The sequence below is a fragment of the Anabrus simplex genome, chromosome 6 (assembly GCF_040414725.1).
Source record: "Anabrus simplex isolate iqAnaSimp1 chromosome 6, ASM4041472v1, whole genome shotgun sequence".
NCBI lineage: Eukaryota > Metazoa > Arthropoda > Insecta > Orthoptera > Tettigoniidae > Anabrus > Anabrus simplex.
In genome coordinates, this window is record NC_090270.1 from 301919101 (window position 1) to 301944663 (window position 25563).

At 39.4% G+C, this 25563-nt stretch overlaps 1 protein-coding gene across 4 annotated transcripts in view; it reads right to left on the minus strand.

The window, feature by feature from the left end:
* Nucleotides 1-25563, minus strand: part of Atg18a (Autophagy-related 18a) — an 82396-nt gene that overhangs the window by 50089 nt on the left and 6744 nt on the right. For all 4 annotated transcript variants that reach the window (XM_067150492.2, XM_067150490.2, XM_067150489.2 and 1 more), the window contains exon 4: nt 4621-4815. In XM_067150492.2, the coding sequence (XP_067006593.1) occupies nt 4621-4815 (195 nt within the window). The remainder of the gene's footprint in view (nt 1-4620; nt 4816-25563) is intronic.

The following is a 25563-nucleotide window of genomic DNA, read 5'->3' on the forward strand; positions in this document are numbered from 1 at the left end:
AACCATCTTCAGGGCTGCCAAGAGTGGGGTTCGAACCCACTATCTTCTGAATGCAAGCTGATAACTATGCAACCCAACTGCACAGGCAAAATATTGGACTTAACTAAATGTATAAGAAAATTTCAGTAAATCAGATTTCATTCAGTTTCTTTCTAAAGATGAGGCTAACGACGACTTCCAGAAGCCTAGAGAAACACACAAAAATAATCAGAAGGAAAAAATATCCTTTAAATAAAAAATAAGTTTAAAAAGAATGAAATTTTGTTTGAACAATTCAAATTTATGACTGTCTGTTTAAGACACTATGGGAAAAGAATGTTGAGCAGTAGGCTATATATTACTTTAATAGTATGCAGAGGTGTAGCAATACCAGTGGCAGAACTCAAAACAGGAATTGTGAAATATTACCAGTACTGAAAAATTGTACAAACAAAAGGTTTGTGAACTATAATTTCTAATCTTTAATGTTTAATACGACTTTGATTATTACATTTAATAACATGTCCTGGGTACAACAAACTACTGGAGTAAGTGTTCCCCCTCCATTAAGTATAACAACCTGTTCTGAAAGTTGTTGAATGGGTGGTGCTTAAAAGCACCCTCATACCCTTGGAGTGAAAAATCACTTCTGAAGACAGGTGAACCAAATCAACTGGTCAATGGCATAGCAAGTGGAAAGAAAGGGGAAACCACCATATAAAAGATCTTAATGAAATTCCATAAGCGCATCATGCAGAGTCAAAGAAACAATACCGTTATGCTGTGCAATCCAAGTAGCGACCATTTCGGGTCCACGCCAGCTGGTGTGTAATGTGTTACCAGATGTGCACTGGTGAGTGATCGGCCTGGTACACAGCAAATATGTTAATTGTAAAACAATTACAAACCAGCTCCGCATTGGCAAAGCTATCGTTTCGTGGAACGTGAGAGGATTACTGCAGACAGGAAAGCTTCACAATGTAGAATGAGAATTGATAAGGCAGAGAGTTGATATTTGTGGCTTATGAAAAAGTTGCTTGAAGGCTGAGGGCAATTCAGCACTGATGATCATGTTGTATACACTGCCAGGAAAAAAAATTAGTACAACTGGAAAGATGACCGATTTTGATCCGATGATGGCAGATGCCACGTGGGGGATAGTAGATGTACTGATAATGGTTTATATGTCGTTCGCCAACAGATAGCGTAGTGACATAGCTGCCAGAGCACCATCTGCGTGTTCCCTTTAATAGGGAATGTTTACAGCCATAAGGCTCAGTGTGAAGCAAACAGGCGCCATGCCACAGAGACACACTCGTACATCCTACAGCCAACCGAGTGAGTTTGACAGGGGTCAAATTGTGGCCGAGTGGCGCGGGATGGTCCTTACGGAGAATTGCCACACAAGTTGGACGTGCTGCGTCAGTTGTGCAACGATGCTGGTTGCAATGGTCATGTGAACATTCTCACACCCATACGTGAGAGGTTCTAGACGTCCACGCAGCAAAGACACCCACCAAGATCGTCTTATTGTAAGGGCAGCAGTGCCAGATCGTACAGCTACCACAGCACAGATACGAGGGTTTGTGATCCCCTAAGTGTCAACATGAACTGTTGCGGGATACGATGGTACGACAACTGACATGTGCGACTCGTCAACCCACAACTCTTGCAGAACTACACGAACAGGTCAAACAGGTGTGGAATAATGTATCCCAAGACAGTATTTACCATCTGTACGATCGAATGGATACCAGAATCAGTGCCTGCATTGCCGCCCGAGGAGGATACACTAACTACTAACATGGGCGTTTCAGCATGGATTGACACCCGGTACCTCAGTACTGCTTGAGCTATTGATCTGTAAATGTAATCATTTCATGTACTCCATATGCACTGTTTGAACAATAAATCTTGAGTGAATTGGAAAACTAAGAGGGTGTAATAATTTTTTTCCCAGCAGTGTATATGGCCGATGCAGGAGAAACGAGTAAGAATGGAGTCACACGTATTGTCAATAGGAGACTGCCCAGTTATGAAGCGTACAGACCTATCAATGAAAGAACGTTAACCCTCACTCTCAGCACCAATACGAACAAGATATACCTGATCCAAGTATACTGCCAACCACTGCTGCTGACAACCAAGAGATTGAAGAATTTCATGAGAGCTTAGAGAAGATTATAGCAGCCCTGAAACCAAAGGAAATCACAAACATTCAGGAGATTTTAATGCAAAGGTCGGGAATACTGTGGCAGATAATCATTTGCAAGGCAACGTGGGAAATTACAGTTTAAGAGTGCACAGTGAAAGTAGCAGACATCTATTACAGTCTGTTGTTGATAACAGCTTTTCCATTATGAACATCATATTCAAACTTTACCACAGACATCTGTTCATATTGACATCCCCGAACGGACAGTACAAGAATCAGATTTACTATATTCTTGAACATAAAAGTTGTAGAACTTCCCTTTGCAACATCAGAACAAAACCAAGAGCTGAATATGGGTCTGATCATATTCTACTCTCACCCTATCCTGAAATCACCAGCGATGAAAATGAAATTGACCTGAATGATAACTCTTGAGCCACTTATCTTCCAACAAGAGCTTCGAAACATTGGACCACCTGACCTTGAAGGAAGCTGCAGCACAGCGTGGAAGAAAATACAGGAATGGATCACAGAAGCGACAAACAAGATCCCAAAACAAAACACTGTAGTGAAAAGCCAACGCTAGATGTCTGAAGAGACTCTGGCACTGTTTGAGAAACATTTTAATGTCCAACATACAATCACAAACCCAGAATAACAGGGACAACTGCTGCAAAAATGAAGAATGGCATCAAATTTGCTTGCAGCAAAATAATACTTACAATAATGAACAAGAGGATGAAGAACTTCCTCCTCCCACAAATACCAGATGACCAGCCAACATTTTGTTCCATACAAAGGAACTCGTGAGCAAATTCTTAACCTCCAGCAGCTCAAGACCAGAGAGATCAGTGTCATGATGTGGGCTACAAAAATGAGCCCATTAAGAACCTATGTTCTGAGCTAGAGAACCATGCAATGGAGGATCACTGGGCAGAAGTACTGTATATGATAAAGAGCAAAACATGGCTTGAGAATTCAAACCCAAGATGCAGATTATCAAGGACATTCACAGAAATACTGTTGTGAAAGACATAGCCAAAGTATAGTGGAATTATTGCATCCAACTGTTTCATGAAGAACGAGAACATACGGCAGAAAGAAATGAAGACCCTGAACCAATAATTCTTAGAGAAGAGGCATTCGAAGGCTAATGGCGGTACTATAGTTGGAGGCTAACAAATAACACTTTGACAATTACAAAAGATGAGCACAAACTAAAGACTATCATGCAGAGGACAGACGAACATTGCAGAGTGTATGGACATCAAATCAACACCATGAAGACCCAAGCGATTATCACAGATCGCCCTATCAACAACAACAACAACAACAACCACAACCTGCCTGACATCGCAAAGGTTGCTACCTATGAAGCGCTGAGCCCCTTTGAGTACCTTGTTTCTAACACAGTGGACTGTGAACCTGACGTCTGCAGGTGTGTTATGCAGGCGAGGAGTTTGACAGAAAAGCTTACTCACATATGGAAAGACATCTCCATTAGTGTATCAATGAAACTTACGCTTTTGTGGACACTCATTTTCCCACTGCCACCTATGCAGCAGAAAACAGATGACAGACTGACACAGGATTAAAATTTTGGAAGTTTGGTGCTACAGAAGAATATTGCGAATATCTTGGACGACACACCAAACAATCAAGTCAATCCAAAAGCAGCTCGGCATCAAAATAAGTCTATCGATATTTATTAAAAAACAACAGTGTAGGTCCTTCGGTCACAATGTCAAAAGACCCAGTGCAATGGAAAAGACTTTCAATGAAGAGAAAGTCGCTGGCCTACGGCCCAGAGGACGTGCTCCACTGAGGTGGGTGGATCAATTCAAGAGGCTAATTGGAGAGAACCTGCAGCAAGCAATTCACCGTGTTCTTATTCCAAACACACATTTAATAACAAACATAATTTGCAATTACTACATTTAGCACAAACATCCAAATACTGTATCTCTACAAAGATTAGCTCTACCAAAATGCTGTCTGTAATAATAGCTGCAGAAAATGCAATTTCCAATCTTCATATTTATACACTAAATATGACTGAGATAATGTATTCAGAATTTAGATTTTTTACTGCCAAGTTCATTGATAGCACCCATTCTTGATATGGACATATTCTTGAGTCATCACAGTAACAGGTTAACATGCGATGGTGGTGGCTGTCGGCGTAATGGTGGAAAACCATTTCTGATATTTTTCAGATTGTCGAGTAGTAGTAGCAGTAGTAATTTATCAGTCCACAGACTGGTTTGATGCAGCACTAATCTTTAATTGCCAGTTATCTACTTCATCTATTTTAATCTGTTTGCCATAAATTCAAATGTATATTTTTGGCAGTCAACATTTCCGTATACCCAAGCAGCCTCTGGATGAGTGCTAGATCTTATGGTCGGATTAGGTCCATCCAACAGTGCAGTAAATTGTAGATACTAAGTAAGAAAAGAAGGCAATCCCAAATGCTTCTTACTTACCAGGTTAATAGCATCAAATATTTGAACTTCTCCTATGGTATTTGACCCAGGATATGCCAAATAACAGTGGTCACTGTTAATTGAGAGAGTACAAAGTCCTGAGGGATTTGGAGGAGTATCTCTTATCGTATGGAGCACCTTCATGTCTCGAATGTTGTGAATGTAGAGAGATTCCTCAAGACATACTACCAGTCTCTGAAACATAAATTTCACTTTACACACCTTCAAAGAACAAATACTCTCAAGACTAGAGTTGTAAGCACAAACATCAACAGCAGAGACACCCATTTCTCGAATATTAATTACCAAGCATATTAGGATCATTTAGTGAAAATCACAAGAACAACAAAAAATTCATTGTTCTAGAATTTACCATGTTCATTACAAATAGAGCCTGAGATGATTTCTTTTTACGGTCTGGGATGACTTTCTTTACAGAGGTGATACACAAGGAAAGTCATCCTAGAATGTAAAAAGATCAGTTTGGGCTCTATTTGTACTGAACATGTCAGATACAAATGTGACTTACGGTAATTATTCAAATAATAACAATTACTAGTTTACTTCTAAACGCACACTCATATGAGATGACATGGTTTGTAGAAAGGCCATAACTTTCAGTGTTGTCCATAGAGATTATGTAAAAGCTTGAGTGTTTCAGTCACTGAATAAATCATTTTTAAAAAATTAAATGGGAAATACTCAATGTAAACTAGGCACAAACATTTGTTAGATAGAGATATTACTGTTAGTTTTACTCATTCTAACTTAGCTGGATCTTATAGCAATGATGGGAAAAGACAGGGCTAGAACTGGGAAGGAAGTGACCTTAATCACAGTACAGCCCCAGCATTTGTCTAGAGCAAAAATAGGAAAAGACGGGAAACCATCTGCAAGGCTGCTGCCAATGGGGTTTTAACAACAACACTGTTTTCATTCCTGCCCTGAAGGGGGAGGCACGCCTCCAGGACGGTAATGTAGTCTCTCAGGCTAGGAGATGTTATCGTGGAGGAGATGCTTGGGGAAGACGACGGGATCGGTAGTTGGTGGCCGTGGCCACTTGTAGGCAGAAGCCTATTTTGCAACCACCGATGGAATTTTAACCCACTATCTCCTGAATGCAAGCTAACACCTAGGAACTGTCCCGGCATTTGCCTCAGTGCAGAAGAATAGGCACAATTCCTAGACTGTGATGCCATCTCTCAGGCCAGGAGACTTGTTATGATGGAGATGTTTGGGGAAGGTGACTGGAAGGGCTATGAAGGGCATACAATTAAAGACTTTCTAAGTCTCGAAAACCTAATACCGTCAGAGTTGGACAATACGAGTTGACAAAGGGAGGTCAGATAGGTAAGATGAAAGCAAGGAGCCCGACACAAGTGGAAGGAAAGTCAGACTCGGCCAGGGGAACCGTAGTCGCCAAGCTACCCTCCAAAGTTCACAGCCCCAGTCCCTCTTTTAGTCACTTCTTGCAATAGGCAGAGGATAGAGTGGATGCTATTCTACTGCCACCATTCACAAGGGAAACAGTATTACATGCCTTGTAGTCAAGCAATTCACATTTTCTACCACAGAAAATGATTCAATATAAATGAGCAGTTACCATAAATGCGGAAGCAAAAATGTGGATATTTTTCCATTAAATCAGAAACTGAGGAATTTAAAGCATCTTGCAAAAATAAGGAATGGGGAAAGAAATATCACAGAGCATGTACTGATAAATCAGATAAAACAACATTAAGCCAACAGGACACTTTTTCATGTTTACGTTAGTATATTGTTCATTATGAGCAAGTAGGTGTGGGTTGTTCTTGCTAATCATATTTTCAATAAGACTCGTCTCTGAAAAACATTTCCTTTGATTCAATCAAAGAATTCAATACACATTAGCAATAAATGTTTAATTTTACTAATTTCTGATGATGATAAACAAATGTCCAAATGCTGCTAATGATTTAATATGAAACAGTTGTCAACATGACAATTAAGTGCTTTGTGAGCAAGCAATTCACATTTTCTACTACATTAAAATAAATGAATTAACATAAATGAATTGAAATGTAACTATCAAAAAAGAAAGTAGGAACATTTCTATATTTCTTCATTGGTACAGTAAGGACATGGACACAAGGTCAAAATAGAATATGTCTGTATTAAAGATGTATTTCAACTCTGAGTATACAAAATGAATGGAAAGTTTTAATAAAATGACTTATCCTGTACATCCAACAAATTCTGTTCTACTCCTGCTGTGTTAGGGAAAATAAGAAAATAGTTTATATGAACTAATACAGGGTAGGGCAGAGTGGGCTCCCTGATTTGATGGGTTAACTGTATAAAAACCGTACAAGATTATTACAAAAGCTTTTTATTTCTGAAATCTACATACAATGCCATTTTTTTTCATTACATACATACATACATTACATACATTATCATTATAGACTGTTATGCCTTTCAGCGTTCAGTCTGCAAGCCTCTGTGAATTTACTAAACGTCGCCACAATCCTCGATTTGCAACTAGTGTTGTGGCCTCATTTAGTTCTATACCTCTTATCTTTAAATCGTTAGAAACCGAGTCTAACCATCGTCGTCTTGGTCTACCTCTACTTCTCTTACCCTCCATAGCAGAGTCCATTATTCTCCTAGGTAACCTATCCTCCTCCATTCGCCTCACATGACCCCACCACCGAAGCCGGTTTATGCGTACAGCTTCATCCATCGTGTTCATTCCTAAGTTAGCCTTTATTTCTTCATTCCGAGTGGCCTCCTGCCATTGTTCCCACCTGTTTGTACCAGCAATCATTCTTGCTACTTTCATGTCTGTTACTTCTAACTTATGAATAAGATATCCTGAGTCCACCCAGCTATCGCTCCCGTAAAGCAAAGTTGGTCTGAAAACAGACCGATGTAAAGATAGTTTCATCTGGGAGCTGACTTCCTTCTTACAGAATACAGTCGATCGCAGCTGCGAGCTCACTGCATTAGCTTTACGGCACCTTGATTCAATCTCACTATATTACCATCCTGGGAGAACACAATCTAAAAATGATATCGTCCAGGTGACGACCTTGACGAGCGACGCACATATTCAGCCGTTCAATAAAGTTTTCAAAAACTCTGCGCAGCATATCTGGCGTTATTCCAGCGATGACATCAGCAATTGCTTCCTTAAGGGCTTTTACAATGCTTAGTAAAGCTTAAGGGCTTCCATAGTCCTTGGTCGAACTTTATAAACCTCAGATTTGAGGTAACCCCAAAGAAAATAATCGCATGGGCTTAAATCGGGGGATCGAGGGGGCCATGAAACATCCCCTCGTAATGAGATCACGCGGCCGGGAAACTGTTCTTGCAGAAGTTGGCGAGAGCGACGGGCGGTATGAGCCGTGGCACCATCCTGTTGAAACCAAAAGGCTTCCATTTCCTCACCATACTCTTCCATTTTGGGGAAGAAAAAGTTCTCCAACATCTCACAATAGCGCACAGCGTTCACAGTAACAGTTGCATCTTCAGATTCAAAAAGTAGGGGCCAATAATGCCTATGGAGGACACAGCACACCACACAGTCACTTTTGGTGAATGAAGATTTCTTTGGTGAAGATTGCGTGGGTTTTCAGCTGCCCAGTAACGAAAATTTTGCTACCAAACAGCCTACGAAATGCCCTCTGCATCGCCACCACACTATCGTTATTTTTAAAAAACGTTTCGACTACAAAACCACGATGCTCGCCAGTCCACGGCATGGCGACTACTAAAATGGCGTCTTTCCCCCCACCAAATGCTACTACTCCCACTCCGCTTACTCACGTGCATGCTCTTCAGTGATTTATTGAAACTAGGGAGTCCACTCTGCCCCACCCTGTACTTCCCAACACTAGTTTTGTGTGTTACTTATTTAATCATATATAAGGGCATTTCAAAAAGGAACTAGTTGGAGGCTATAAAATAAAAACTTGTACCGTTATTTAAAAAGTATTGCCCAGCCTTGTCGAAGCACTCATCCCACTGTGGCACAAGGCGGCGAATGGCCATCTAGTAAAATTCCTGGGACTGCGTTGTGAACCAGTTCCAAATGTACTGCTTGACGTCGTCGCCTGAGGTAAATCATTTGCCTCTCAGAGCCTTCTTTAGCTCACCCTGGATTTTTTGGTTCACGGCAACCCTGCACACTTCCACTGGAGACATTGTCATTTCGACTCTGGTTTGAAGTGATCACACCATGCCTAGTCTCCAGAAATCACTCATGACAGGAACCCATCCCATTCCTTGGCACAGCGCAGCAGATGTTCAAGAGAGAGGTCCATTCGACATGCTTCCTGTACTGATTGATGACTGTGAGGCACCCATTGGGCGCACTTTTAGCGAAATTTCAATCTGTCCTTAATGATGGTGTGAACACTTCCCGACGCTCAATTCGACCTCTGTGGCAATGGCTGCTACCATAACTCGCCGGTCTTACATAATGAGTGCATCCACCTGCTGGACAATGGCATCGGTAATGTGGTGTGGTATTCCAGATCGTGCATCATCGGCCAATGACATCCGTCCTTCCCTGACTCACTTGTGCCACTCCTTGACACTTGCAACGGACATGCAGTGTTCTCCGTACACTTGTGCAATTCTTCGATGAATATTCGCTCCGTCACTACTCCTGCTGTTAAGAAATGCTGTACACCCCTTAAAAATGGACTACTGTTATCAATGTAGTTCATTATTTATGGAAATAAGGGCAATAACATTTTTGACAAAATTTATGAAAATTTGAATAACAATATTTGAACTTTCCTTACAGAAAAACTATTTTACCAAATATCAAGATTGTAGCCGGTCTTGCATAATGAGGGCATCCACCTGCTGGATAATGGCATCGGTAATGCGGTGTGGTGTTCCAGACCGTGCATCATCGGCCAATGACATCCGTCTTTCCCTGACTCACTTGGGCCACGCTTTGACACTTGCAACAGACAAGCAATGTGCCATTCTTCGATAAATTTTCGCTCCCCTCACTACTCCTGCTGTTAGGAAATGCTCTACACCCCTTTGTTCTTCTTTTGAAGCCTCCATTTCACTGTTGTGAGCACGACTGGGTGCAGTGGACGATCAATGGGTCCACATCCTTGCTCTGTTGTCTCGTGGTGTGCACCCATGCCCCTCCAGCAGCGAGTTTATGACCTCAGCGCTCTTATAGGGGCCGCACCTTCTTCTGCAGACAATTGCATTACGATCCTTTCAGCAGTTTTCATTTTATAGCCTCTACCTCGTTTCTTTTTGAGTGGCACTCATAGATTTCATGTCGGTTATCTCTATAACTGAGGTGATTAATTTTGTCACTTCTAGCTAATAAGTTCTTTTATGTTGTTTAAATTGACCATCCATTTGATTTGACTGATAAAAAAGACCAAGTTACTATATTAAGGGCACAAGTCTGTGATGACCACAATACAGTAGTGGAAAATCACTATCTTTGCCATCATTTGGGCAAATATACTATTTCTAGGTGAACAAAAATTATGTGCAATAAATTAACACTGCAAACTGTTATTAGCTTATTAGGTACTGGTTAGATTCCATGCTTAATTTTTTATCACAGGTTATTTATTTCTTGCCATGATTTTTACGACTGCAAATTCATCTCAAGCTGTTGGAAGAGTGAATTCTGAAACTACTCATGATACATGAATGATATAATTACAGCTACTACTCATATCATGTAGCTACAAAGTAGGCTACAATCATGATATTTGGTAAAATAGGTTTTCTGTAAGGAATGTTCAAATATTGTTATTCAAATTTTCATAAATTTTGTCGAAAATGTTATTGCCCTTATTTTCATAAATAATGAACTACATTCATAACTGTGGTCCATTTTAAAGATAACTGCACACCAAAACTGTGTGCAAAATTTCATTGGTCTATAGTGAATGGTTACAGAGATAGTAAAATAAATATTCTTAAATAAATACCATTTTACAGGAGAGCAAATCAAAGTAAAAATATAAGTCTGACATCTATGATACATACAAGAATGTTAGGGATTAAATTAGCTAATAACAATCGACAATGCTCATTGAAAGCAGATGATAATTTCTGTCCACCTAGAATAAGTATACTTGTCCAAATGATGAAAAAAAATGATTTTCCACCACTGTACTGTGGTCTTCACAGACATTTCCCCAGCAATCAAGACTTCACAGAATTAAGAAAACCATTTCAATTATGAAGACATTATACGTGTATGAGAGAATCAAAGTAAGGTATCAGACGACACAGAACTCAGATAACAAATGTTAACATTTGATGCTCTATAAAAATCACACTTATTATGTTACAGCAGAACCTTGTTAATCTGTCACCTTCGGGACTGAGGGCATGGTTGGAATGCAAGAAAGGTTGGATGCCAGAGGAGCAATAGCATTAACTGCAATACTTTACATACAGTAAAACTTGGATTACCCATTCTAATGCCCAGTAAGAGGTGAACGGTTAATAAAAGAAAACAGATAATCCGTATTACTAATTTTAATGGACATTAAAGTAAAACATACCATATAACCTTAAAATACAGTGCATGAAACCCTCCTTAAAGCCAAAATATAGTCAATGCAACAACAATACATACTAAGTATACACGTAAATTACCAGCAGAACATGAATACATTAATTTACATGGTGTCATTTAAGCTGCTTAAAAAATCAATTACTTTATTTTTGGCACTCTCCTACAACTTATTTTCTCCTTTATATCCATTATAAGCTTTCTAATTACAAGAATGTCTCAATAATCTACACTGTCCATATGCTCCAAGAATTCCATTGAAGTTTCAGCCGACTCCAGTACAGTTTGAAGCGGTACGCAATTGTTCGTGCCGCACTCTTCTTCCCCATCCCCCCATTCTCACTCGTCACTTCACAGCTGACTGCCGAGTTCCCATTCATACTTTAAGTTACTATTTTGCCATCACTTAAAATGTGATGTCCAGCCAATACATCGTTAGTATGAAGCCATTCCTTAATGTTCCTTTCATCTACCTCTACAAATTGAATGTTATTTTCAATAGTCTTCAGGATATCTTTGATTATCAGTCCTTCAGTTTCATTTTCAATAGCGAACCCATGAAAATCATCAGCAAGCTCTTCGACATCAACATACAATTTTCTCCATGATCGAGTGATGTTCTGAGCGATTACTAGATCCCATGATTTGTGGGCAAGAAATGCTTCTTTAAGATTTATTTTTTCCCAAAACTCAACCATCGACGTTTCGTCAGAAAGTAAGAGGCCTAGAATTTTCCTTTTATAATGCGCAGTAAAGGTTGCAATGATGCCTTGGTCCATCAGCTGAATTAATGATGTTATATTAGGGGGCAAATAGGAAACAAAAACATTTCAACTCTCTATCAACAGGATGAGAGGGTGCTTTATCAAGAAAAAGGACGGCATTTGATGGCAAGCCTTCGGACGCCAAGAAATCTTGAACACACAGAACGAACTCCTTATGGAACCAAGTCCTTAATATACTCTTAAAACAATAATCACCACCACCACCACCACCACTGTGTGCCATCCCTGCAGATTTGTTATAACAATCTACTGGAAAATATTTCATCACTGTTCCTTTGAAAGAACAGACTTTTTGCTTTACTAACAACAGCTAATTTAAATTTATGGTGGCCACTAGCATTCACATAACATAAGGCGCTCTTTACTAAATTTGTGACCATGAGGTGATTTCTCTTCAGCAGCTGCTAGTGTTTCACTGGGTAAGCACTTCTAATAAAGTCCAGTTTCATCATTATTGGAAACTTTACTTGGAACAAAACTGTATCTCTCAATTATGCGCTTAAAATGATATCTAAAGTTTTCTGCGGCACTGCTGTCACAACTTAATTTTTTTCTTTCGATGCTGAGTTCTCAAATGCCTATATGTCCTTAAATCTCTGCAACCAACCATTAGACGCTGGCGAAGACCCTGAGAGCCCCATCCTTTTGTGAAAAATTTATGCCTGCCTTTTTATCATAGCCTCGCTTTTGCTGAAAACATGTGAATAATGCAGCATCCAGTTCTTTTAAAGATGATGCTTTCATTGTTTTTCTTTTTAAGAGTTCATGCGAACTGCCAGAACTCGCCGAAATCCGCAACACTTTGTCTTTATTCTTCATTAGGTCCTGCACTGTTGTCATACCAACACCAAACTCTGATGCTAAATTTGAGACTAGCTCACCTTTTTCAACCGTTCAATTATATTCACTTTATTTTCGATAGTTAAATCTACAAGTTTTCTCTTTGGTTTAGATTTCAAACTCAACACTTCTCAGCTGTTAGAATGGAAAATAAATGCTCAAATTTATCAGACACGCTCACCTTTCCTTGTTTTGCACTACAGAATGCAGCCTACCTGTCTATAAATAATGGAAGTTGACTATGATGGACCAGTAGGCTGGTTTCAGATTCCTGTGAATTATGAAATATTTACGATACAGTAGCCTAAGTGGTGAAAATATTTTACTTTGACAGAGATGAAAGATATGTACTCGGAGATGTTACACGTTATCAAAATAAGTTGTAGGCATCATTCTTTTTTTTTGCTAGCGGCTTTACGTCGCACTGACACAGATAAGTCTTATGGCGACAACTGGATAGGAAAGGCCTAGGAGTTGGAAGGAAAAGGCCATGGCCTTAAGGTACAGCCCTAGCATTTGCCTGGTGTGAAAATAGGAAACCAGGGAAAACCTCCTTCAGCGATGCCGACAGTGGGATTTGAACCCATTATCTCTCAGATGCAAGCTCACAGCCCCAGCATTTGCCTGGCGTGAAAAAGGGGAAAACACGGAAAACTATCTTCAGGGCTGTCAACAGTGGGATTCAAACCCACTATCTCCCGGATGCAAGGTCACAGCCGCGCGCCCCTAACCGCACAGACAACTCGCCCGGTAGGTATCATTCTAAAGTAGAAATGACCAGCATACTGTACTCTACACTCCGTGGGCTGGGAGAGGGCACATTACATTATTCATCAGTAATGGAATGGATGATGAAGTTTGTGACTGTCGAATTCGAATGGACTCAAGAGTCGGAGTCAATGTACCGTCGCTCCAAAACAGAATAGGGTATCGAGATATCTTGACATCAAAAGCCGGGCTAAGTGGGTCTGATGGTTGGGGCGATGGCCTTGTGACCCCAACTTGGCAGGTTCGATCCTGGCTCAGCCTGGTGGTATTTGAAAGTGATCAAATACATCAGGCCCGTGTCTACGAGACAAAATTTCGGCACCTCCGAAAACCGTCAAAGTTAGTGGGACGTAAAACAAATAACATCATTTTGACATCAAGAGTACACTCATTCAGTTCTGGAGCGACTGTATATTGCTTTTAAAAATAGAGATTATTTGCTTAGGCGATGGATAATCCACAGAATGATTAATGGAGGGATGGACAATTGAGGTTTTACTGTACTAATATGTAAAATCAGTGCCTATAATATAATAATAAACAGGCATACCTTAAACACTTATGAATGAAAACAGTCAGTAATGCAGAAGAAATTCAAGATTTTGCTGTCATATCCTTCTTTTTGCTGTTATATCCTATTTCCTTATCCACTAAACCTCCATAATGAAACAAGAATTCTGTTCAATGTACAGAAGAGCTAAATCAAAATTAACCTTTTAAAACACACCTGCAATGGTTGAGGAAATTTAACACCTTGACACACAACGACTGGACGAGTTTCATAGCTCAGTGTCGTTTTCATTTACTTGGAGTACACTGGTTACACAATACCCTTAACTATGACTCTTTTCTAGATCTTGGGCATAATGCTAAGCATGGCATGACAGCGAAAATGGAAGAGTGCATATGAACCGATTATACTATTGCTTCATTTCAATTTACAGTTCCATTAATTTAGCAGTACTATTAGAACCAATCAGCTGTAACAAGCCCCCCTCCCAATGGCCTCTCATCCCTGTAAAAAAAAAAAACCTGTTTAGCATATAGTAATTTGACCTTTAACTTCTACTGCAGATTGATTTTCAAGATACAGGCCTCTTATTGCTACATTTCAATACAATATCTCTCTGTACTGTCAACATTTTTTCCCTTGGTACTCTGTTAAAATGTATGCCTTTTCAAGTAATACTGTATACAGAAATGTACAAACAATAATGCAATAGCAGGTCACCATCGGAAGAGAGACCCAGTAGAAAAGGGGACAAGAACAAACATGATGATGATGATGATGATGATATCCAAGTATCCTCAATTGCTGAAAGTGCTCTAGTATAAAGCTGCCACAATAGCTTTATCACTGACTGTAAAGAAGTCTTCAAGTTGGGTTTCCATAGGCCATAAGCTTGTGGAAGGTCACAGATGGACAGACACCAGGATCCAGATTCAGATCACGGAAGCAGAGAGAAAGAGGAGGAGCGAGAGAATGCTAGTTGGTTTACGTCGCACCGACACAAATAGGTCTTATGGCGACGATGGGATAGGAAAGGCCTAGGAGTTGGAAGGAAGCGGCCGTGGCCTTAATTAAGGTATAGCCCCAGCATTTGCCTGGTGTGAAAAAGGGAAACCATGGAAAACCATCTTCAGGGCTGCCGACAGTGGGGCTCGAACCCACGATCTCCCGGATGCAAGCTCACAGCCGCACGCCTCGACGCACACGGCCAACTCGTCCGGTAGGGTGAGAGAATGAAGAGGTATTGGGAAGAAAGAAGACGTGCCGAACAAGTCACTCGTGATCCTCAGGTGTAGTAATGAAATGAATATAATAATAATTTATTCAATTCAAATAGCGTGAACACCATAGCATTTTCAGTAAGTCGGGAGTATACAAACTGTCATGTCAAGACTGCGAAAAAAGTATGTAGGAGAGCCAGGAAAAAGTATGTTGGTACGCAATAAAGAGCATGTGAACGCAAGAAGATATTCCAGATACTCTGCCATGTGCGAACATATGTATGAAAACAATCATCATTTCACTAATATTGAACAGGACATGGTTTTATTACACCCGTTAAATAAAGGCAAACGAATGTCGAGAAGTTAGAAATTTACATGTTGCAAAAATCTGATAGTGAAAATAGTCTTAATGAACACATAGCAGAGGATAATCAGTTGTTTAAATTGGTGACCTAATATTCTAGAAAAAGGGAATGACGGAAAGCATGTAAGGGGGAGAATACGACTGTAACAACCAGTACACGGTACTCTCCACCCCTCCTTCTCTCCGCTGCACCTCTCACTGCAACTCCACAATCTGTCGTCGAACAACTTAAGTTACCTTTATATCCCCCTGACAGTCGTATGTCAGCCTTGCGCATCCAGTTGTACTATAACATTGGTGAGTTTTAATAATTTAATAATAAGAATAATTTTTTAAGTGCTGTACTCTCATTTTGTTTACGTTACGCCCTCGCACTTGCATTCTCTATTTTACTTCTACTAACAGACTACATAAAATTCATGTCAACCTGGCTGCTTAAACACCTATTAACTGAGGGGATAGGCTAGACAACTTGGTTTTACACCATTTTAGAGTATTTTTAATATCATTCTACTTTAATTTTATAAGGGAGTATTGGATCAACGAGGACAAAGTCATATCACATTGCAACAGTGCTCAACATTTTATCCACATAGACATCATCCTACTGTGTTTATATTGAGATGACAAGATGGAATTTAATTCTATGCCACTATTCATTAATTTTTAATAAGTTATATTGTACTTGTCACAGTTTAAGCTTTCTTAGCGGGGGCCCCCTGTTTCATTAGATCTTATTGTAATACACAAATTTTAACCTAATTAGCTGAAAAAGAGAATTAACATATTCTCGCAATATGTACTAGATGTAATGTAAATGTGAAATGTAAATAATTTTTTTAACACACAGTATTGACTAGGCGGATCATCTAACTCTCTATTTACTGTAATAGGATATGCCTCAGTTTGTCCATCACTTACCTACTCCACCCATATTCTTATTGTAGTCCACTGCTAGCTTGGGTTTTCGTTCCACTATGTTAGTTTTCTCTATGTCTATGAAGGTCTCGTCGTGAATCATACTAATCATAGTAACTTCCCTTTCATCTTTCCAGCGCAGGACCATAACCTTGTCCTTACATCTGGCAAAGTGCTCACCTTCCTTCAAGCGTTTATTCTTGAGAACATCAGGTACGCCAAGCCAATTTATGCGCATCGTTCCCACCATATCAGTGTCCATGCTACATAAAGTTTCAGCTAACTGGACACTTGAATACCAGTTATCTAGATACACTGCGTCTCCTGTGTTCAATAGTTCATGTGACAGTTCCAGGACTACTCTATTTGATATTGGAGTACTGGGATACATGTTCCAAAACCTGTATCCTTCACAGTATATAAAATAAAAATCCATATGTACCCTAAACCACTCTCACAAAGAACAAACAATTTGAAACCAAAGCCACTCCTTTTTGATGGTATGAACTGCTTCCACTGCAGCCTTTCTTTCCACAGCACTAGCAATTCATCCACATGTTTTCCTATGGTATCTGCAATTCTTGACAATTCTTGCAAACTGGATTCAAAACAGGTGAGATTTTGAACAACATCCCACTCATGTTGGCATTGTTAAGTTAGTCTTATATTCAACAAAATGACAAAATTTCAACAATAATGAAAACCTTGAAATCCTGAGCTCGTGACTGAAGTTTCAGTATTGTATGCACTTCGAAAAATTGTTCTGTGTATTTGTCTGCTCAGTGTGATCCACTATTATGTCATCATTTTTATTTTACTGCTATTTTATCACCAATGATGTAATATAATTAATTCTACTGTAATATTACACTCTATTGTATGCCATGCCATTACGTTTCATTATGTAATTGTACATAATTGTTATTTGTTCAGTTCTAACAGCAAATTAAGTGAAGATGGCACATGGACTGAACATTGCTCACCGTGCTTGGATTGCAGCTAAGATGGAAGAATGGCAGTCGCCTGGATTGGTGCCAAAATAGTGGAGACTGTAGAAGGGGAGACACGCGACTCTGGACATGAAGACAATAAAGAGGCTGCATGCGAATTTGTTGTGTACGGGTATGGTTACTCACCAAAAGGGTGCAGGGCCCCCAAAGACAGTTGTCACTGAAGAGGCTAAGACCAATGCTGTTTCATGTGGGTGGGCTCATAAATCACCATAACTGCCATTACTGGGCCCCACGTAACAACAATCCTGCAGCTACAATTGGAAAAATTACAGTCACGTCCTTCATTAACTGCGTGGTGTGGTATTCGTGATGACACTCTTATCGGTCCTTACATTCTTCGTGAAACAATGAATGCAGAGAGATATGTGCACATGCCACAAACTTTTGTTTATCCCATTGTTTCAATCTGGGACGGAGTGGATAATGAGCAGTTTATGTACGATGGGGCACCTCCCCACTTTGCATTGATTTAGCAAGAATGGCTTGACAATACTTTTCTAGGCCGCGATATTGGACGTCGTGGAAATGTTGAGTGGCCACTGAGAAGTCCAGACTTGACCCCATTGGATTTTTTCCTCTGGGGGTATTCGTAAGAGAAGGTGTATGCCAGAGAACGGCATGACTTGGACACCTTGGATGCAGTCAATAGGGAAGAGTGTGCGCGGGTACCAAACGACATGTTGCAACAGTCTGTCAGGAACGTCGGGCCCCGACTGCAACTGTGTGCTGCTGATGCTGGTACCTACGTTGAAATATGAAATGGCAAGGACCATAGTACATATTAGAATTGATAGCAATCATGTAACATTGTTAATGACAAAATAATAATGAAATAAACATAGGGATATAATAGTGGATCACCCTGTATTAGCTTGATTAGATCCTCCTCTATAAACTGGCTAAAATAGAACAATGGGCTTGCATTGTTGGAATCACTTACACCAATATTTATTTTACTGTCTAATATAAACATAAAAGTCTGGCGTAGGGACGTGGCGACCCCATCGCCCAGTGGGAAATCACTGCAATCAGCCACCCGAGTATTGGCGGGAAGACCAAGTATAGGAGGAAATGCCAACCCAGAACCCTGAACATCTGGGATTGTCCCTCTGTGGTTAACAACCGTAGTTGTAAATCTGAGCTTGCTCCACCCAAGGTTAACTACCTTCGAAAGTCAACCACGGAAAGGTCTTCTAGGAAAAAAAACTCCACCGTCCTGTCCAAGAAAGCAGGAGAAGACTACATAGATTCAGTGCGTAGCCACCTTGAGGACATCAACGAGTCGGAGTGTTGGCAATCACCCATTCCTATGCCAGCACATAAGAACTGGATCAAACAACATCAGATCAACTACATTGCAACTTATAATATTAATTCACTACCTAAAGCAGGAAAACTAAAGAACGTGACGGGCGAATTAGATAAACAGAAAATTTTAGTAGCAGGACTCCAGGAGATGAGAAATACTACAGAAGAACCATTCGAATCTCAAGGCTACAGAATTTACAATGGGAAACCTGGACTAAGGGTTATGAAACAATGCCCCCAATTTGGAACTGGGTTTATAGTCAATGTGAAAATAATAGATTCGATAATCGATTTTCAAGCCATCTCACCTAGAATTGCAACTTTGAGTTTAAAAGCAACCAACAATAATTTATACCATCATAAATGCCCATGCCCCTACTAATGAAAAGAATTTTCTAACAAAGACTAGGAAAGAAGTGGAAAAGTTTTGGGATCTCCTTGACCAAACTGTAAACCAAATAAATATTAACAACGTTAAGATCCTGTTAGGGGACTTCAATGCCCAACTCGGAAGAGAAAAGAAACACCGAGATATCATTGGGAAATGGGCTCCACATAAACATACAAATAAGAATGGTCAAAGACTTGTTGAACTTTGCAGAGAACACAAACTAATCTCAAAGTCCACCTACTTCAAACGGAGGCCCAACAAACTTAAAACTTGGAAACATCCTGGTTGGAGAAAAGGGGAATGCCAGCTGGATCACGTATTTATGGACAAAACCTTCCACAGAGAAATCTACAATGTTCAAGTATTAAGAGGAGTAGATATAGGTTCAGATCATTACATAGTCAAAATCAAAATTAAGTTCACACCACTAAAAAAGAAACCAAAACGCAATAAACGAAAGATCCACACCAGTTAACTAGGAATGATAAATATAGAGAAGTCACACAGAACATAAAACTGACAGATAACTTAGAAGAACTGGTTCCAATTCTCAGGCAACAAGCTGAAAATTTAGCCCCATTGAACACACGTAAAAGACATGCCTGGTGGACCTCAGAATGTGACAAAATTCATGAAGAAAGACATCAGGCATGGTTAAAATTTCAAACACACAAAACAGAAGAAAGTGCAAACAACCTCAAAAATATCAGGAAAAAGTTCACACAAATTATCAGGCAAACCAAGAGACAATCACAGAAAGATCTGATAAACTCAATAGAAGAAAACTACCACAAAACCAATTCCAGAGACTTTTACAATATGTTTGGAAGACAAGTACAAAAATTTGCCCCTCCCACATTAATGCTGAAAAGTGAGGATGGAAAAACGACGCATAATGACAAGGAAAATGCCGAAATCACGGCAAAAGCATTCATTAAACTTTTGAATTGTGAAGAACCCCAGGAACTTTTAGCAATTAATACATACACGCCCATCAAAACCCCGCCTGAACTCATAAATCTCCTAACAATCCAAGAGGTGGAAACAGCACTCAAAGAGTTGAAAAATTATAAGGCATGTAGAGAAGACCAAGTTTTCGCAGAAATGTGGAAATATGCCAGTGATACAGTTCGAACATCCTTACACATGGCCCTAACAAAAATCTGGATAAGAGAAAAGTTCCCCGAACATTGGACCACAGCCGTAATCCACCCACTCCACAAAAAAGGAGATAAAAGCAATCCAGATAATTACAGAGGTATCTCTCTCTTAGACTGCACATACAAGATTTTCTCCAGAATCCTATACAGGAGGATCAGAGAGCAACTAGAGGAAGAATGAGGTGAATACCAAGGAGGCTTCAGACCTTGGAGAAGATGTGCAGAACAAATCATCACTTTAAAATTAGCCATAACATATTACAAGAAGCAACACAAACCTCTTGCGATAACCTTCGTGGACTTTAAAAAGGCTTACGACTGTATCCATAGACCTTCAATGTTGAAAATATTAAGAAATTTTGGGCTCCATCCAAAATTAATCAAATTGATTGAACTCAACTTAACCAACACTAAATCAAAAGTCAAGTTCAGAGGGGAATTCTCTGAGCCATTCATCATAAAAACAGGCTTAAGACAAGGAGATTGCTTGTCACCACTGCTGTTCAACTGTGCCTTGGAATATATAATGAGGGAATGGTACAAGAGTAACTCTAAAAACATCCAAATTGGAAGACTCAAAGACAACATAAGTTTAAATTGCCTAGGTTTTGCCGATGACCTTGCTCTCTTGTCCAACAATATTCGGGAAACCAGACAACAAGTTATATCTCTACAGGAAATAGCACAGAAAATTGGTCTTGGAATATCTTTTGAAAAGACAGTAATCATGTTTACTGACCCACCACTCATAAACAAAATTGCCATAGGAAACCAGGAAATAAAAATTGTAGATAAATTTAAATATCTGGGAGAAATCATAACATATAACCTCAATGAAAAGCCAGCATGGCATAACAGAATAAATAAACTGACTACAAAACAGTCATTCAACCAGAAATAACCGCAAGCGAAACCATCTTCAAAACAACTAACACTGCACAAATAGACAAAATACCCAGAGAGAAGAATCATTAGAACATGCATCAACAAATCATACCAGAAAGATGGACACTGGAGAGTAGTTTCTAATGAAACAGTCTACAAGGAAATAGAACCAATAATGAGCACAATCAGGAAGAAACGCATTTCATTTTTTGGACATCTAATCAGGACACCAGAGAACAGGATCATCAGGAGAATAATAGAAAAATTATGGAATAGTAAGTGCAACATTAAGTGGATTACAGAAATCAAGGAAGATATGAACTACCAATTACAGTGGAAGACCTAAGAAACAAAACAGACAAAATCAAGAAACTCACAAACAAACCAGACTGCAAATCAGAATCAACAAACAGGCAATAGGAAGGGTGATTTCCGATGAAGAAAGAAGGATAAGATCAGAGAGAATGCAGAAGTACTGGGCTGACAGGAAACTAAAAAATTATTTGTATAAAGTTGGCTAGAGTGGTCCAATGAAGGTCATAAAATGTAAATAAAAAGCAAACATAAAAGGAGCACAAGGATTACCTTCGCTATGCCAGTGCGAAGTGACTGCATCACTTCTTGTGTGCAAGCTAATATCTTTTCTCTCTTTTTCATTTTCAGAAGTAAATTCACTGTCACTTTCACCACTTGTGTTATCATTGCTATCTACCAAAGAGTTGTCATCTAATTCGTCATCTGAATCACTGAGATTTACAGTTTCACAATCCAAACAAGCGTGCTTAGCCATTATGTATGGAAGAAAATACAATGAAATATTGGAGAGTACTGTGGCTCAACAAGTCTGGAACCTACTGACATCTATAAAGCAATCATAGAACTACACTCAACAACAAGAAGGGACTAGATAACACGTCCTGCCCAGCAGATAATTTTCGAAGACTCTAGTAGACAAGGTAACTCGCCATTAACCGATCGAGCAACAACTATTGTTAGACGAATTGACTGGTCACGCCCGGTTAAGAGGTTAAAAAGAAGTATTGCCGCCTCTCAGCATCTTTACACCACCTCCTTATGCTTCTAATACGGCTCCCACAGGTTCAGTTGAGGTAGCTGTCACCACTCATTCAAAAGGGTATCTTCGAGTGCTGGTAGTGTTTCGGGTGGTGGATTTCTCGCATGGATGTGATGCTTCAGTTGGTCCCAGACTTGCTTGATTGGATTCAAGTCGGAACTTTGGATGGCCACTCAATTCGTGGCCGGAATCTACAAAACAACGCTGGCATCATGCACTCTAGCATTATCATGCATCAATACAGCTTCTATTCCCTAGTTGCCTCACATGAGCAATATCATCCTCTCGTTATGGCCTCTATAGGGCCACGGGTAACTTTGTCATGGTTACTCGAACTGGACTGGGCGGGCCCAGCCTCTCAAGCAACAACACAGACGCACATATTGAAACTCACTCCCCCTTCTCCTCTATGCTCCACCCCTCCGTTACCGCATCAGTACTTCACTAGGAGTAGTAAAGTTAGTCGTTCAGACGCAACCGGAACAGGTGGTTCCAGCTAACATCGACAAGTAAGTTCGTCCACTTTTATGCGGTAAACACTTTCACTTTAAAATTATTATTATATTGGGCTCTACATTCATCATTCTAAATTACATTTTTCTCTATTCGGTTACGGACAACTCATAATTCCTCCCAAGTTTGAACAATGCACCAATGGGAACGTTAGAGAAGAATTATCAGATGAGCACTAACGAACAATACCAACAATATGTTTCCAACATACATGCTTTAACCTATTAAATATTACCGTCCAACCATGCTTCTTTCTAAAGGAATATTCAAATTCAACATGATCGACTTTAACCACAGTTCCGGTTTTGAAACAATATACTTACACCTTTAAACGAACCAGCTGTAAAACCTTCAACCTAATGTTCATCCATAAAGTTGGAGAAGCCCCAATTCACGCTGTGATCAATCTCTAGCCAATATGTACACATTTGCATAAACTTCCATCCATACAATAAGATAAATCCAATCTACACTTTGGACCTTTTCTAGTCATTGTAAAATAAAACTATTTGCTTCCTTGTTCACAAATTCTGGCTTTTAGTTAATGTACATATTGTAAACTACGTAAATATCACCTAAAACACAACTTTGTAATAAGCATAAGACCATTGTATTTAGTATTTGGTATTAATTTAAGTTTAGTATTAAGTCCCAATGTTAATAGATTTAAGACTTGACCTTAAGATTAGTATTAGACTGAAGATGCCCAAAACTAGGGCAAAACGTGTCCCTAACTAGCGTTTATAATTTATGTAGAATTTAATCACTACAAAATATAATTGTATCGAATAGGTGGACACAGTAATTTTATTCAAGAAAGAAATTTACTTATTGTATCTTCAATATGGAACAAAAATGAGATTAGTTACTTGTAACCAATCAACATTATCAAATGCCTTTTCTAGATCTACAAACGTCATGTTTGTGGGCTTGCCCTCCTTAATTTGATCCTCTAAGATCAGACGTAAAATCAGGATTGCTTCACATGTTCCAACATTTCTTTTGAAGCCAAATTGATCTTCTCCCAACTCAGTTACAGCCTGTTTTTTCATTCTTCTGTAAATAATACATGTTAAAATTTTGCAGGCATAAGATACTAAACTAATGGTGCTGCAGTTTACATACTTGTCAGCACTGGCTGTGTTGGGAGTAGGCATAGCAACATTCTGCCGAAAATTGGATGGCACTTCTCCCGTATCATTCATTTTACACACTAAATGGAATAACTTCGCCATGCTAGTTTCTCCTAAAGCAGTCAGTAATTCTGAGGGAATGCCCTCAATTCCAGGTGCCTTGTTCCAATTTAGTCTCTCAAAGCTCTGTCAAAAGCTGACCTCAAAATTGGATTTCCCATTTCATTAATATCAACACTCTCTTCCTGTTCCAGAATCATATCATCTACATCTTTACCTTGATACAACTGCTGGATATGTCCCTGCCATCTTTCTGCCTTGTTTTCTATTCCTAGAAGTGTTACATCTGAGCTCTTAATATTCATACACTTAGTTTTCCTTTCTTCAAAGGTTTCCTCAATTTTCCTGTATGCAGCACCTACTTTTTCTACAACTATACAACCTTCGACATCTTTGCACTTTTCTTTCAGCAATTCTTCCTTTGCTGTTTTGTGCTTTCTATCCACTTCGTTCTTTAATCGCCAGTATTCTTTTCTGCCCTCCTAATTTTTTGCATTCCCTTACTTTTTCTTTTTTTTTTGTTCAACAATCAGGTTAGTACCTCCTGAATTATCCATTGATTCTTAGTTGATCTTTCCTTTTTCCTAACCTTTCTTCAGCAGCCCTACTGACCTCATTTTTCAAGAGTGCCATTCTTCCTCTATTGTGGTTTCTTCAGCTTATTCATTTAGACCTTCCAGTGTCTTGTCCATGTCTACAGCCATTGTTTGTGGTGTTTGAACCAAGTATCAGTGCAGAATTGAACCAGTCGACTTCCTCTTTCATTCCTTACACTCTCTTTCTTGGCCTGCCATTGCATTCCAGTCTCCCATCACAAATAGATACTTGTCACCCTTTTACATATTTCATATATTCTTTTGATTTCTTCATCATTCACTGAAATGGTAGGCATTTAGTACTGCATTCCTCACTGTTTTGTAGTGGCTGTTATCTGGATACATTGATGTGTTCCTTTTATTGTTCACTTCTCTTGTTAAGTAGTTAGTCATCTTCACCTTCTCTTTAAACCCCTTACTGCTCCTGTTCCTTCCTGTTATATATTTTCCAAGGTACTTAAACTAGTTACCTTCTGGTGTTTTACAATCCCTGGTGGTGTTCAGAGTTTTTGTCTTATTGTAGGCAATCCATAGTCCTACTCTTCTGACTACCTTACTCATGTTTCAGAATTGCTTCTTTGCATCTTCTTCTGTCTCACTTACTATAGTTATGTTGTCTGCAAAAGCTAGGCAATCCACCTGTGCACTGTTATCCTTTTCGTCCCAAAGGTGCCTTTGGTATCCCCCATCTTATAGTCTGTTGCCCTCCACTATCTGATAACTTTTTCCAGTGCTATGTTGAACAACAGTGGTGACAGTCCATCTTGTTGTTTGACCCTGGTCTTTATCTTGAACACTTCTGACAGTGCGCTCCTGAATCTCACTCTTGTTTTTGTATCTTTCA